The 15,138-nt window shown below is 30.1% G+C and overlaps 2 protein-coding genes across 2 annotated transcripts; both read left to right on the plus strand.

Annotated features, from left to right (window-relative positions):
- The first annotated feature begins 3,602 nt into the window (after window positions 1-3,602).
- Window positions 3,603-6,350, plus strand: LOC112682369. The gene is made up of 5 exons (XM_025552944.1): window positions 3,603-4,251; window positions 4,882-5,080; window positions 5,196-5,645; window positions 5,846-6,014; window positions 6,211-6,350. The coding sequence occupies exons 1-4, from the start codon at window positions 3,958-3,960 to the stop codon at window positions 5,959-5,961; spliced, it is 1,059 nt and encodes a 352-aa protein (XP_025408729.1). The 5' UTR covers window positions 3,603-3,957; the 3' UTR covers window positions 5,962-6,014; window positions 6,211-6,350.
- A 4,395-nt stretch (window positions 6,351-10,745) lies between these two features.
- LOC112682330 lies at window positions 10,746-14,060 on the plus strand. Its single transcript, XM_025552882.1, has 3 exons — window positions 10,746-11,594; window positions 11,651-11,853; window positions 13,449-14,060. Exons 1-3 carry the CDS (start codon window positions 11,515-11,517, stop codon window positions 13,856-13,858), a joined length of 693 nt encoding a protein of 230 aa, XP_025408667.1. The 5' UTR covers window positions 10,746-11,514; the 3' UTR covers window positions 13,859-14,060.
- The last annotated feature ends 1,078 nt before the right edge of the window (window positions 14,061-15,138 follow it).

A 15,138-nucleotide genomic window follows, 5' to 3' on the forward strand; every position in this document is an offset into this window, starting at 1 on the left:
CATAATTATGTGAATCTGACTAACTATATTTTTTTTTCACTTTTTGCATTTTTTGATGTTTATTACTTTTTAAGTCATTTTTTGACATCTTTATTCATTTTACTGATTTTTTTATATAACCAATTATATCTAAATTTTACTATTTTTTTTGTAATATTTTCGAAATGACGAAAATTAAAACGTTGGTTAGTGGCTTGTTTGTGCCTCCTTATCACTTCAGTGGACGTGAAGAGAAGTTTTTCCAAATATAAATATTTATATACAGATAATCGTCGTTCATTTACTTTTGATAACATCAAATACGCTTTAATTGTAAAATGCAATTATTTTGATTTTTAAGTAATTTATAAGCTTTATTAAATTTACAAAACAAATATTTATCATTTTTTTAGATAATTTTTTAAGGACATTTTTTGTAATTTTTATGTCATATTTGTATCTTTTTTTTAGATCATTTTTTAATGTTTTAATGGTCATCAATTTCCGAGCCCTACTCATCACTACAACTGATAAAAACTGGTCTAATGCATACATTGTTGCATGGACGTCACTAAAGTCGAAATTTTGGGTAGCAAAGTTTATTTTTAGAAAATTAAAAAATACATCGTTAAAGGTATAACATGATAACTGGTTTACTGGCGAAACTGGCTTACTTAACTAACCAACTCTTCTTCGTAAATCTTGGTATGACGTATAGTGTATACCAGAGCTTGCACTAAGGAAATATTAGAGCTGCACATGCTGTTTGTTTTACAGATGTGAAAAAAATGGCTGTAGCCTATTTGCACCCCAGAGTAGTACATTAACGCTCCCAGGGATGTAGGCAGATGTGCCCGAAAGATAAGGTACTACCTACCGATTTATAGCCCATATGCGCCTATTTTGCATACAACGTTGCCATTGTGATTTATAATATAGATTATTTTTATCTTAATAAATACTTAAATTAAGTAGATTAGTATAATATACTATTATAGTAATTTAATAATAATTGTCTAAATAATATAGTTTAAATTTTATAATTTTTTCAACATTTTGTGTTTAAAAAAATGAATCAATATGACAATAACGAGTAACTCGACTATTTTCACTCGATTATGCCAATCACTACGTACAATATTTTTAACTTTATAAGGTTAATAAATAGTATTGCTTGTATTCCAGAATACAATTTGGCAACGTTGCACGGGTTTAACACATTTTTATTAAAAATATTTCGGGCACAAATGGGATATAAAAAAGGTGTGATGGGCGCAAATGGTTTTCACCAAAAAAAATTTGACGCTCGCTTTGCTCGCATATAATAATTAATACATACTAACATCAATATTAAATAATATTATACTATACGTCATAATGTATATAGATTTTAATAATTGAAATAACAAATTCATTTAATCTAATTTTAAAATGATTAAATTTTATTTTTTGTGATAAATTCTTCATCATCAGTATCACTATATTCAAATCGGTCATTTTTGTTTGTAGCATCTGGAAACACACCAATGAAATAATTTTGTTACTTAGCCTTTGTTCTTGTAATTACTCTATGTTTTTTGCTGTTCATCCATTTGACAATTGAAATATTTGGATCTCAATTATACAAGGGAGGCATGTTATAATTAATGTATAAGTACATATTTTCAGTTGAAACATTCATGACGGAACGTAATGAAAACTTTAATAAATTACTTATACCGTAGCTTTAATCTCTTGATATTCATAGATAAATATTTTTTATCAATGTTTTAATCATAATTTCTAATAATTCCGGAAAACAAAATAATGTCAAATGGTACCTATGTTATAAGCTCATAGACATAGAATTAATTATTATAAATTAAAATTATATTATTTTTTTTTTATGAACTGCACAACATTCAAATAAGAACTGCACGTTTAAATTTAGAGCTGCACATTAACGCAACCTCTGGTGTATTGTCTTATTGTTTATTATTTATTTTTTTATTATTCTCTCTATCTTATTGTCTGTATTGGACTTATCACAAAATATAATTAATTTGGATACAATAACAGATGGTCTATGTTTGCGCCGATGTGTTTCCTGAACTGATACTTGTGAACTGTTTTCTTTGTCGAACCGGTACATCGGTACCATCGCCGCCATTGAAACGGCATCATAAACGTCATCGGTGGATTGTGATCATCAGCCGCTCGAGATCGGGCTTGGTGCTCGTTTCCTGTGTTTGCAGCGCGTAAGACCGCCAGCACCCAGCGTGGTGTGTGTGAGGCCGCCCAGGACATTTAGATCTCCACACCACTGATACTGTTTTGGGTACCATTCCCGTCTAGTCGTCAAGTATTTTAAATTTAGCTCGTAAGTGTGATTGTCTATTGTTAAGTGTATTCCGAATCTATGTGAACTTAATGATCATTACACGAATCTTACCTGATCACGCAGACTCCTCCCTGTTAATTACACTGCATCATCACCATTCCTTTTGAATTATATTTGGTTCTATCCGTAATTTGTTGCCGTCCCGTGTTACCCGCCGTCGTCGCTCATTGGTGCCGTCGCCTCAAACTCGAGCATATTTAATTGCATTCACAAACTATTTGACGGCGTTACGTTGAATTGCCCACACAAAACTTCTACGGCATGCAACGTTGGTTGCTGACCCCAAGATGATTCTAGGCGAACTTATTATTATTATTCCTTATTTGTTATTTTTAACAACTGGTCCCTCGATATTAATTTCTTTCCCCATAAGTCTATGTTCGTACGCACTTGAATAATAAATTTTGAATATATTTTTAAAATCTATATCTTTTTTTTGAGTTAGAAAAAAGATACCCTTGCTACTCCTTAGTGACGCATATGCTTCGTTGTGTGTTTGGTTCGATTAATCTTTGTGTTCCGAAATAAGTATAATCAGTGGCGTAGCGAGCTATAAAGAATATAGAAGCGAACAATGTATTAATGATCCACCCCATCCCACCAATCAATTCAGTGGTAGCGTTCACTCTACACCTTGAATATTAAGGTTCATACAAATTTGACTGCTGTCTTCCAATATACTTGACCATTTACCAATAAGTGACCAAGTCACATTCCACCACCAATTTCCTTTAAATTCCAGAAGCAGTGGCGCAATTAGGAATTCGTCTTAGTAGGGGTGACAGACATTTTTTACTCACAAAATACTTAGATTTTCAAGTACAGTGGTGAGCAGAGGCGCCGATTTATATTTTGTTTGGTGTGGCAAAGTATAAAAATTTGTTAATACCACCACCCAAAAAGTTAGAGCAAAATAATGATAGGTTGCGTGAGTTCCCCAAATGCAAAATTATTTTGTTTTATCAGTAAACATTTCAGCAATAATTTTATTACTGTCACAGCGCGCATTGTATTGTATCCTTGTCCAGTATTTACAACCAATTCTGTATTTATACACACCGACGATAAATTATTACATTCTATTGTTATGACTTCTAATTTATTGCACATCATACACTCAAAAACACTACTAAATAATTATTTAAATATTAAAAACATACGGTAAATATATATATATAATATAAGGGTTTGTTTTTTATATCTAAACGCGTATAATGAATATCAATCAAAATCTGTCATTTTGTTTTCGTGGTAATGACGGTGCATTCATAAAACAAAACTTCCTCGGAATTCAATAAACACGATCATGAAAATTAAAAACAAAAAAAATGGTATGGCTAAAATATTATCGACGAAAAAGTGTCATAGTATCCAAACGGTTTCTATGATTAAAAGTAATAAGGAAAGAGATTTTAGTTTTCCGTAAACCATTGATTTGACTATACGAGTTGTTTCAAACTTACGGCGAGACAGTAGAACACATAAACATACCTCTCTGTGGACCGTTGTTTCCGATCGGCTCGTACAACCTTTCCGGCTGATACATCAGGAAGCACCAGTGCTACGTACATAGCTAGTTTACTCGAACGTGAGACATCATGAATTCACTACCATACGCAACGGTATGGGACTTGGGATTGCCGGCAACACCAGCAGACATGAGTTCCGAGAACGGAGACTATTGCCTCAGCGACATGGTAAGGGTCGGTTACCTGACAAAACTGCGTGAAACGCTAATGTCCAACATAAAAGAAAACACTGCGAGCGACCGCGGCTCGGCTGAAGACGGAACCATTGAAATGTTCGTGGAGAAGTGTTTGAGCGAGATGGAAAAGGAAGCGATAAGGAAATGCATGGTAGCAGAGATTTACTGCGATGCAATGCGTAAAACGGTACGTGAATATCTACTCTATGATTCCCAAAATTCACCCCTCGGTTGCATTTGAAAAAAGGAAAAGAAACTTCGCACTACTTTCAATTCTTGCTGTACCCACAAAAGACCCCACGCGGATGCACTAAAACGCAGGGGTGTATTTAGACTAACTTCTAAGAGAGGGGAGGGGTGACTCAAATTTTTTTTAATTCAGGATCAAAATGTACAAATAAATATTTGATAATATTTAAATCGGGTGAATTCTAAATATTTGTGATTTTTTTTTTTTAATCTAATGCCGGATCCAGTTAGAATCGATTTTGTATAATTCTTTTTTAATACCTGTCTGTGTTTTGAAAGTTACGCTATTTTACTTTACTTTATTTTCCACTAAGTATAGACCCGACAAAAAGCTAAATTCAGTATTCACAGCCACGCGTAATTTGATTTTATTATAAAATGATCAGCATTAAAAAAATTTGAAATTTATATCTCACATGAAATAAATTACTTAAATACGGATTCACGAGGGGGGGGGGAGCGATCGCTTCATCGCCACCACCACTAAAATATGCTCATGCTAAAACTTCGAATTATACAATATCATGCAAATGATTCACGATAGTAATGCTTTTTTATGGGTAAACAGATAGACGAAGTGAAAAGCTGTACAGGCACGTCAACGATTCACGACCAGTTGATGACGACCATCATAGCGCAATCGGACAGTCGAAATCGTGAAACCGCATCGACGATGGAGGTCGCTGTTTTTGATGTCAAGGAAAGACAGCAGAACTCCTGTGGCGACGCGTACCTACTTCAGTTTCCGACGCAGGCACAAATCTTCGGTAATAAGATTATGGGCTTTATTGCAAATAAAACTTAACGTCTGTTACAGGCAACTCATGATCGAGCGTACATTATTATGTTTCCTTAAAATAAACGTTTTATTTACGCTTGCAGATCAACAGGACGAACAGGCCATTATGACACTGGCCATCGAAAATTTCAAGTGTACATCAATGTTTTCGGGATCGACAACGGAAGACATTGTGGACCCGAATACCGTACGACCCGAGATGATTAACATCGTTAAGAATGATAAAAATCTCAGTGCAATGGTGGCTACGACGCACGAGTTCCGAAGGAACATGAGAAGACTACCCCAAACCATGCGAGCCCGGATAGACCAAAAGATGAATCAAGTATTTGGTAACTGCCTTAATCACGAGTATCGACCAATATTCCTGTCCCTAGAAGAGGAACGGATAATTTCTTACGAAAGGATCATGCTGTTGGTCTCAGACCACATGAGACCATATTTTGAGCACGGACAAATCAAAAAATCCTCCGACTTCGAGATTCTTGTCCAACTCATATCGAGGACCATGATGGAAAGCGCCAGCGATCCGAGTACGATACATTATTATTTTATTGTTACACGCCAAAAGCGATTTGATGATTTTCAGTATGTTTAAAAACATTTATAATCATCGTCATCGTTACACTGTTTAAAAAGTTTTAATTCTTTCTCAATAATTATTTATAAACATACAATGAACACTTACGTATTACAAAATTTCGTTAAAAATTGCTGTTTTTTGATTTTCTAGCTGAAAGCACAATAAACCAAACTATAGACGGTTTTTTCACCGGTCACCCGTACAAAACCGCCGATCATTTCATAGCCAACAACCGTTATTTTTTCCAATCGGATCGGCCGTTATAATGGTCCAAACCAAATGACGTCTCGATAATACACACCGAAATATTAGTACACACGTAAGTTTCGTTTCTGCAGAGTATTGAAATTGCACCAGAAAGAAAATCCATTAAAATACCTCTTTAACCTAAGAATAAGACTCCTGCTTCTCCATACGACCCTTAAATACAATTTTACCTATAACAATATAATTTTAATTTATAAATGTATTCTACGTGCCATTTACAGGTCTTGATATAAACGTTTTCGTTACAGGTACCGTTTTTGTTATTATGATATGTAGCAATGACTTTCATTGCACTATTGCTTTAAACGTCAACTAGGATTTTGTGAAATTCACAAGACTGTCGGTTGGCTTGGTTGTGACAACACATTAATGAAGCCCGTTGGCCTTAATTAAGCAGATAATTATTTATTGTATATATATATATATATATTTATATTTTTTGTTAAGTTAATATATTGTATAATAAAATAACGTATTTTGCGTCGAAATCCTTTCATTGTTTTACAAAAATGTGTAATAAAATGTATCTTATTGAAATATAACCTTAATCCGATCCTTGTTACGGTATAATTATATTGTATTATATCTTAAATGGTAAGGTACTATGTATAATATTTTTAATGGGTCTCGTTAAATAATTAAATGTGCCGCGAAACGGAACTGACGAAGTAGCCGATGACACATTGTTGTGGTTCGCAAGTGATTTTGTAAGTTTTGTAAGTTCGATTGTAGACGACCAGAAATGTCGAAAGCACTTCGCATTAAGAAAACGTTGCCCCGAGATGAGCACACGTGTGTACAAGACGATAAGCGCAAGCCGAATAACGGTTAAGTGATAAAAGTTAAAGTTGTTTTTTCTTATGTTTATAAGAAAAACTATAACTATAACTATAACTTGTTCTGTATAAAATATTAACAACATAATATTTAACTTTTATATTTTATGTACTGTGAATTTTCAGTACTCTAATTTTGATTCAATTGTAAATAACAGTTATAGATTTGAGTGTAGTATTTTAATTTACTGAGTGATCAAATCTGTTGTGACAGCGGTAACTTTATTAAGTATGCGAGGTATAGAAAAATTAAGTTTACCAAATAAACCCATAAACTTTTAATATAAGTATTGTTATAAACCTAAATTAGTGAAAAGAAAAGAAAAATAATATGAAATTCAGTATTGTAAGTGAAGGATATGGGATTGGATTGAATACACTCCTCCTTGTTTAAGGAAGGTCGTTTAGGTTTAAAAATGTTCGAGATCCGATCAGTGCAACTGAATAGTCTCGGAAGCTCAATAAAATAGCACTAACATATGTTATACCTATGTACCTACTTATAATTATTATGTATATTTATATTTTAATAAGTTATCGATTTAAATAAAATTAAATAACGCTTATATAATTATAAGGAAAAATCATTATTTATATTACATCTATAAAAAATATTCAGTTTTTTTGTGAGTTTTTTTATAAATTAAAATACTTAAGGGCGTATTTTTAAGTTTCGCCCCGGGCGTAATATTTGGTTAGGCCCTGTTCACTTAGCACAAAAATGGAACTCTTCCGAGATACAAATCTTAATCGATTAAATTTAATTATTGACACTTCAGATTATTTACTATTTAAAAGGAAATCGAAATCTTAGATACAGTAAAGAACATGTTCAATATGGACTATATAATTTTAAAATTTTGTTTGCTACGAACGTAACGAAAAATGTATCAAATAAAATCTGAAAAATCACATGCTTAAAACTGTAATCAATTAATTAGTTAAAATATTGAAGAATTCTTGTGATAAATTTAAAATTAGTTTTGTGTAGGTACCTATTTAATTACATTTACCACTGATTTGTGAGTGTAAGGAATTATCATTTCTTTATCACACTCATAACCCATAAACATCATTGAAGGGTTTCATATTTTTGAATAAATAATCGTTGGAATAAATTACTTTTAATGTTATTAAACCATCAATATAAATTACAATAGCGTGTTTGTTGACCGATTGTACAACGTATGGACAGATATACGAAGTTACAAAATTGGAATTCTTCACCACCCCCAGGGTCGATTGGCCCACTGTGCTACTGTGCTGTAGCACAGTAAGCCACGGCCCTGAAAACATCTTTAACTGAAATTACAGAACATTGAACAGATTATCTGTTTATAGCACCTTGGACCTAATTATATTTTTTAAATGATCTCAAGGGATGATTATAGAAAATTCTAAGTTTATTATAAATTATGTTATACTGAAATCTAGTCTAAATCAGCTTTTCGGCAGTAAATCTAGTATTTACCGAGCTTAATGCATACCTATCATATATTGTGTATATTTATACGCGTGTTATAATAATTAACGCTATCACAGATGACAGAATAAATAAATTGATAACTAAGCCCGTGACCGTATTTTTTATTATATCCTGTGGTATTGTTCTATCGTGATACCCATTTTTGGTTTTTATTTATCAAAATAATGTTGTTTGAGTTTTTCTAATGGCGGGCACGAGAAAGACGTGTATAATAAGATGATAATGTAAAAATGACATGACTAATCATGTTTGTTGAATATAAAGGTTATAAGAAAGTGTCCCCCTCTAACCAATCAAATCCTACCAAATATCAATTTGTGAGACAAACACATTTAAAGATTCCCGAAATAATACATAGTGGAATCTAGAATCTTATCTAGAATAATAGGTCCGAGCCTGATCTCCCCCTACCAATAGGTATTCATTGTGATAATAAAACTATTTACATTACTCCTTTCCCCGCAATTTCTAAGATTCCAATACACCATCGACCATACCTATATAGTAGTATAATACTAGGGATTAAAATAACACATGTTGTTAAAGATTAATAACCCAACCTAAAAAAAAACCACATGTATTATCTACATGATGAAGCAGAATTAGCTTATCGCTGAGTAATGGCTGCATTTTCGTCATTGCGCATGCGTCTTAACACGCCAGACGAAATCGATAGTGCTCGATAATGACGTATACCTTAGTGATGGGCACAATCGATAAGTTTTTACTGACGATCAGTACTCGATAGATATTACACTCTATCAAATGAGGATGGGGATTTCAACTCATTCTGCTGAACTGAATCTTTCAACTCAGTTCAGTGTAATGAATTGAATCAAAGAGTCGACTCCAAAATCTTAAATTGTATATTTCAATCAGATTACCACTACTCTAATCAACTCTTCAAGTCTCGAGTCTTGATTTGAATGACTTATCGTATATGAAATTATGATTGTAAGCGTACAACGTTAAGAATTTTTCTCAGAAAGTCGGAAATCATGTTTTAAGAAACAATGGAAATATTAATATGGTCGCGGCGATCATAGCATCACGCTGCCGCGTTTTGTGATGACAGTTCACAGATTACGTTTTCTTTTCTTATCTGTGCTGTCATAGGCCATGAACAACACATTGTTGTAGGATTTACTGAGCTATTTACGATATAATAATCTTACACCATTGTGAACTATTGTTTATTTTGGTATTACATTTTCCGTTTGGATTCGCAAACCGTCAATCAAGGGAGTCGAAAGTCGTGTATCTACAGAAAGTACAGTTGTGAGTTGTGAATTGAGAGTTTAACTGAATCAGTGAGTCACTGAATCACCAAATCTTGTAAAACTGATTCGACTCGTCCAGTTAATTTTTAAGAGTTGACTCATTGAGTCGACTAGCTCATAAATTACACATCCCTACCATCAAATAATTTATTCAAATAGTTATCAACACGACCAAATATTTTCTTTTCAAAAAAAACATACAAATTAGAGATGGGATTAATCGTTCATCTAGGTGAACTATTCAGTCGTTCATCGTTCATATTTATTACGTATCGTTCATATGTATTACTCATCGATCATCGTTCTCCATATTAACTATAAACGATTCGGGGAACTAATCGTTCACATAAATGAAAAATTCAGTCATTTCATCGTTCATATTATGTAATATATTATATTACGTAGTGTTCATAGTGTATTCTCCGTACATACGAGTATATGAGCATGAGAAGGCTTTGAAAATGTATGTTCATACTTCAGATGTCATTATTATTTTTTATTTTTGTTTTTATATATTTTGACATAAAAATAAGTGTACATGTCTTTAACCAGGTGCGGCTCCAAGAGGGGCATGATATAAAGACATGCCTCCCCCAGGCTTTTCAAAAATTTAAATTTTTTAATATATTTTTATCCTTGTGAACTGTAAAATCCCGATTATTTAATTAAATACCTACCTAACAATTTAATTTTGCCTAAAAAACCATATCCAAGAAAAAAAGGAAGGCTGGAGTTTATAATGATATTACAAACTCCAGCCTTCTATTTTATATTATAAAATATTTTATTAAATAAAACCAAGTATAATGTGTAAATACAAGAGATTATTTATTGGCAAACTTGCATTCTAGGTTAGTATATTCTATAAGTCCCCACTGAAATTGAGCCAAAAATAAAATAAAATGCCCCCCCCTTGGTAAGTATCTGAAGCCGCGTCTGTCTTTAACTAATGTAGTAAGTATCAGTTAAATAGTTGAGTAAGTTGAGTAAGCATAAAAGTAAGCAAATCAATTTAAGTAACATGACATGGATATTTTTCAAATGATAACACATAAACACATAGTGTGATAACAAGATATCAGTTTAAACAGATGAAACATAAAAAATAGTGAACTAATCAATCCGAACTATAAATCGTTCACAGTGAACAGAAGTGTATACTATAGTGTATAGTAGTTCATGATGTGAACGATTGAACGAAATTAACGATGAACTTGATCATCTAAACGTAAACTAGTTCATATCGTTCACTGAAGTGAGTAGTTCAATTGAACTAGGTCGTTCATGAATGACATATCTTTAATTCAAATAGTTTTCATTCGAATGAAACAATTGAATAATTTTTCATTCCAACAAAACAAGTAGGTTATATAGTCTTGATTGTCATTTTATCTAAATTTCAAATACCCATAAACACTGTCGACATTTTTACCAACGAAGATGAACTTATGAAGGATCTTATATTAAGGTTTCAAGATTTTTATTGAAAACATTTCAAACGTTTAAAAAAAAAAAATATGATGGAAGACTTCTCATTAAGTTCACAATAGGTGTCTTAAAAAAAACAACTGTCCTTCAGCCGTCTTTAAAAACAGAATATTCGAATAGTTCAATACTATCGAATAGGCCGGTATTATAAATACTATCGAACAGTTCGCTTATATCAAACTATCGAATAATTCGATAGTGTCCATTACTAGTAAACATAGTAAACTCATTAAGCACTAATGAACTGCAATTTTCCCGAATACTTTGTTAATTTATATTTTTTAGTTTGTACTTAAGTTACAAACGTTATGCGATATATGATTCATTATTAATACATCCGTTTTTTATCGTCCTGGTTATGTCAGTACTTAGAAAAATTTTTAATAATTTTAAATCAATATAATGTCCTATTAAAATATCAAATGATTTCGTTTGAATATTTTCTATAAAACTCGTCTTAAAATGAGTGTAAAAGGCAACCACAATGCTTGTTTTATTTGTTTAAGAACGCCAATCAAATATCCAGGAATTTCTTTACACAGGTCAGTTCAATTTTTTCAATTTAATAATAAATATATAAATGGAATATTTGTTTTAGATTTCCATCCAATCTCGCTCAAAGATTGCTGTGGCTTGAAGCCTGCGGATTAGCTGAAGAAGATTACAGATCGTCTCGAAGAGTTTGTTCATTTCATTTTAGAAAAGAGTGTTTTCATACAACCTATATCAGAAAATCTTTAAAACCTGGTTCTGTTCCAACAATATTTACAAAAAAAGATTTTGAAGATTACAAAAACTCGGGTAAAAAATTTGTTATTGTTGTATATAATTTAATTTTTTCTATAGTTATTGATCTTCTATGATTTCTGTATACCAGTTATTCATTTTTATACTATTATTAAAGATATTCTATATCCTGAGTTATGCGGAAACATAATGTATTTCATAGTTACATCCAGTGGTCTGGTGAACATTTATGAACCATGATGCACAACATATATTTCAATACCTACCTAGCCACATCTTTCCCTAGCACACCATCCTTGACATTTTTTTTAAAACATAAATTAAAAAAGACTAAAAATTATTAAAAATTGAATTACATACCTACTTATATTTTACCAACTCAAATTTCAGATTAGTAAATTCTAATACGCTTATACTTTTTTTATGTTGAAATCAACTAAAATTAATTTAAACAATACAGAATTTTCGATCTAATTGTCGTGTGTTGTTATGTTACTATTGACTATTGTGTATTCCGCTGCATTTGTTTTTCATGTTGGTGATATGTTTAAACTTTGAAATTCGTTAGGTGTGTAATTGCCCAAAATCTTTACACATCTAAATCCAACCACACGATCCCACCCATAAATATAACATAATAACATTTATTAAACATATAAAATGTAATATATTATTATTTAACATTTTTTTTTTATTTATAACATTTTTATCATGACGCTTGGGCATCATAAAATCATAAAATCCCTTTCACCATGCTACTGGTTATATCCTATCATTCTTATTAAAATATTTGAATTTATCCTGTAATTTAAAATATCTATTCCAATTTTATTATTTAAAAATAGTTTAAAATAGTAATTTTATTTATAGTATTTACACTGAACACTAACACTACTATGGAAATAGTTATTATATAAATTGTTTATGGACAGGTGAGAAGTACAGTCTAGACATATAACCCTTTTCATTTTATGATAACAGTACCATTTTTTTTTTTTAAGTAGACAAATGGTTACCAATTTCATACATTTTTATCTGCCAACAAATATTTATTAAAACCAATAAATGTATCTGAATAGTTAAAAGAAAAAAGTAATACTACAGAAAATAATTAAATATTTCTACCACAAATTCAATAAACAATTAATAAAATTATACTAACTTATTGAAATTGATACATTATAAATTATTTTAGAATTTCTATAGATACAACTAATTTTTTAGTTTATGCTTAATATATATGAAGTATAGTTTTTTGGTTACTTATATAAAGAGTATGAACATAAATATTAAAAGAAAGTAAGTTTCTTTTATAATTGGTTTTATTTGATTATCTTAGAAATTTTTTCCCTTAATATATTTTAATAGATGATAATAATCTAATTTAACTGGAATTTATTATTTTTATATCAGGTATTCCTTATTACTTCACTATTTAATTTTATATAATTCCACGATATTAAACGAATCAAATATTGTGCGTTGTATGATTAACTCTAACAATATATTGGAACAATAATACATATCTACATCATTATGATTATCAAGAAATTATGTTCATTTTTAAAAATTCTCAGAAATAAAATAAAAAAAATTAATAAATGTACTATTTTATAAAAACTTATTAGAGATTTTGTTTTTATTTATAGTATTACAAAAAAATGAATTAAAAAAGTCCAAAAAGAAAAAAAAGAAGAAAAAGATTAAAAAAAGAAATAAAAAAAATAAAGAAGAATCAAATGAAACACAAACATTATTTTGTCCAAAATCAATGATAAGATATGATAATTCACCCAACGGTTACAAAACGGTATGGGTATGCAGAATATGTCTTGTATTTTTATTCAGTGAAGATGCTGTTAATAATCATTTAAGTAACTGCAATATATCCAGTGATGCAGAAACTGACCAAGATATTCCTCTTGAACAGAATAAATCTAATAAATCGACTGTGAATAATGCTGGAGAATCCAGTACATCCGAATACATACCCAGTTGTTCATCATCTGAAGATGAATCCATTACAATGGATGATGATAGTGATAATGAAGTAAATTAAAAATTATGTATGTTATTTAACCATTGATATCATCTAAAATTTCTTGTGTTAATTGATTCAAATTTATTATTCACTATATCATTATTTTTAATGGATGCATTTTTAAGTAAACAGTTGTAATTACTAAGTAATTAATATTTAAATGTATACATGAATAAATTTTACTAACAAACGTAAAAAACAATAGCTGTATATTGTGAAAGAATTAATTCAGTTTTTTTTTTTTTTACATACATTTCTTGTAGAATGTTTTTTTTTATATTTCTTAAAATTATGTTCAATAGAAAATTACATTTTTATAAGTTTAAAACTAATTTATGATTTTACTTATTCAATAAAGATTGTATAGATTAATTTATATTGATTTATTTGTTTTGTAAGCCATGAATAACAAATACATAAAACACCATTACATTTAAGATTTCAACAAATAAAACAATTCATAATAATTTTACAAACATAATATTAAAATTATTAGATGAGAATTTAGAATGTAGAATGGTTGGTAACTGACTTGTGGCTACCCTTCCATATGGTATTGTATACATTGAAGCAAATTAAGATTACGAATCCCACCACATACATGCACATCAAACATATTAAATGTTACATTTAACATATAATACTATATATATACTTATTAGAATGGCCCTTAGATATTATAGGTGCAGAAAAAAAATATTAATGTTTTTGATTTCTCACCCCCTCATTTTGTTCATTATTATAAGAAAGAAATTTTAATTAAATGCTGTTATGATTACTAAACCCTTTCACTTGCTTCATGATTGAAAAATTGCAAAATAGGGTTAGTTTCATCTATTATTTTAAATGAAGAATTATAAAATATTTCTTTTATTTAAAAAATTAACTTTTTTTTACGGTTTTTTAAGAATTCCAGAAAAAGGTAATAACTTATATTATATTTCATAGAAAATAATATATTGACCAGAAATGTTATAATAACATTTTTTATATACAGTATTTTAATCTACAATTTAGGTTCTATACGATTTAATGTTTAATGCAATATATTTTGAATTAAATGAAAAAAAAAATTAAAACTACCCTGTTTGGTAATATTCAGTCCTCTTATGGTACGTAAAGTGGTAATCTTCACCAAATTTAACATTCATAACTTTTTATAGTAATGAAAAAACTAGAGGGATGAGAAATTAAAAACATTGAACTTCCCTCCCACCCTATAACTAAGGGCATTTAAATTGTATTATTATTGAAACTATTGAGTTAACATACTTGTAATAAACATTATATATATTTTT

The sequence above is a fragment of the Sipha flava genome, unplaced genomic scaffold (genome assembly GCF_003268045.1).
Source record: "Sipha flava isolate LNK unplaced genomic scaffold, YSA_version1 202_pilon_pilon, whole genome shotgun sequence".
In the NCBI taxonomy this organism is placed as follows: Eukaryota; Metazoa; Arthropoda; class Insecta; order Hemiptera; family Aphididae; genus Sipha; species Sipha flava.

Excerpts from the sequence above, each read along its gene's own strand:
- LOC112682369 (XM_025552944.1), top strand. The coding sequence starts at position 3,958 with ATGAATTCACTACCATACGCAACGGTATGGGACTTGGGATTGCCGGCA. Across the intron at positions 5,081-5,195 it reads GACGCAGGCACAAATCTTCG|ATCAACAGGACGAACAGGCC; the intron begins GTAATAAGATTA and ends TTACGCTTGCAG. Across the intron at positions 5,646-5,845 it reads GGAAAGCGCCAGCGATCCGA|CTGAAAGCACAATAAACCAA; the intron begins GTACGATACATT and ends TTGATTTTCTAG.
- LOC112682330 (XM_025552882.1), top strand. The coding sequence starts at position 11,515 with ATGAGTGTAAAAGGCAACCACAATGCTTGTTTTATTTGTTTAAGAACG. Across the intron at positions 11,595-11,650 it reads CCAGGAATTTCTTTACACAG|ATTTCCATCCAATCTCGCTC; the intron begins GTCAGTTCAATT and ends TATTTGTTTTAG. Across the intron at positions 11,854-13,448 it reads TGAAGATTACAAAAACTCGG|TATTACAAAAAAATGAATTA; the intron begins GTAAAAAATTTG and ends TTTTATTTATAG.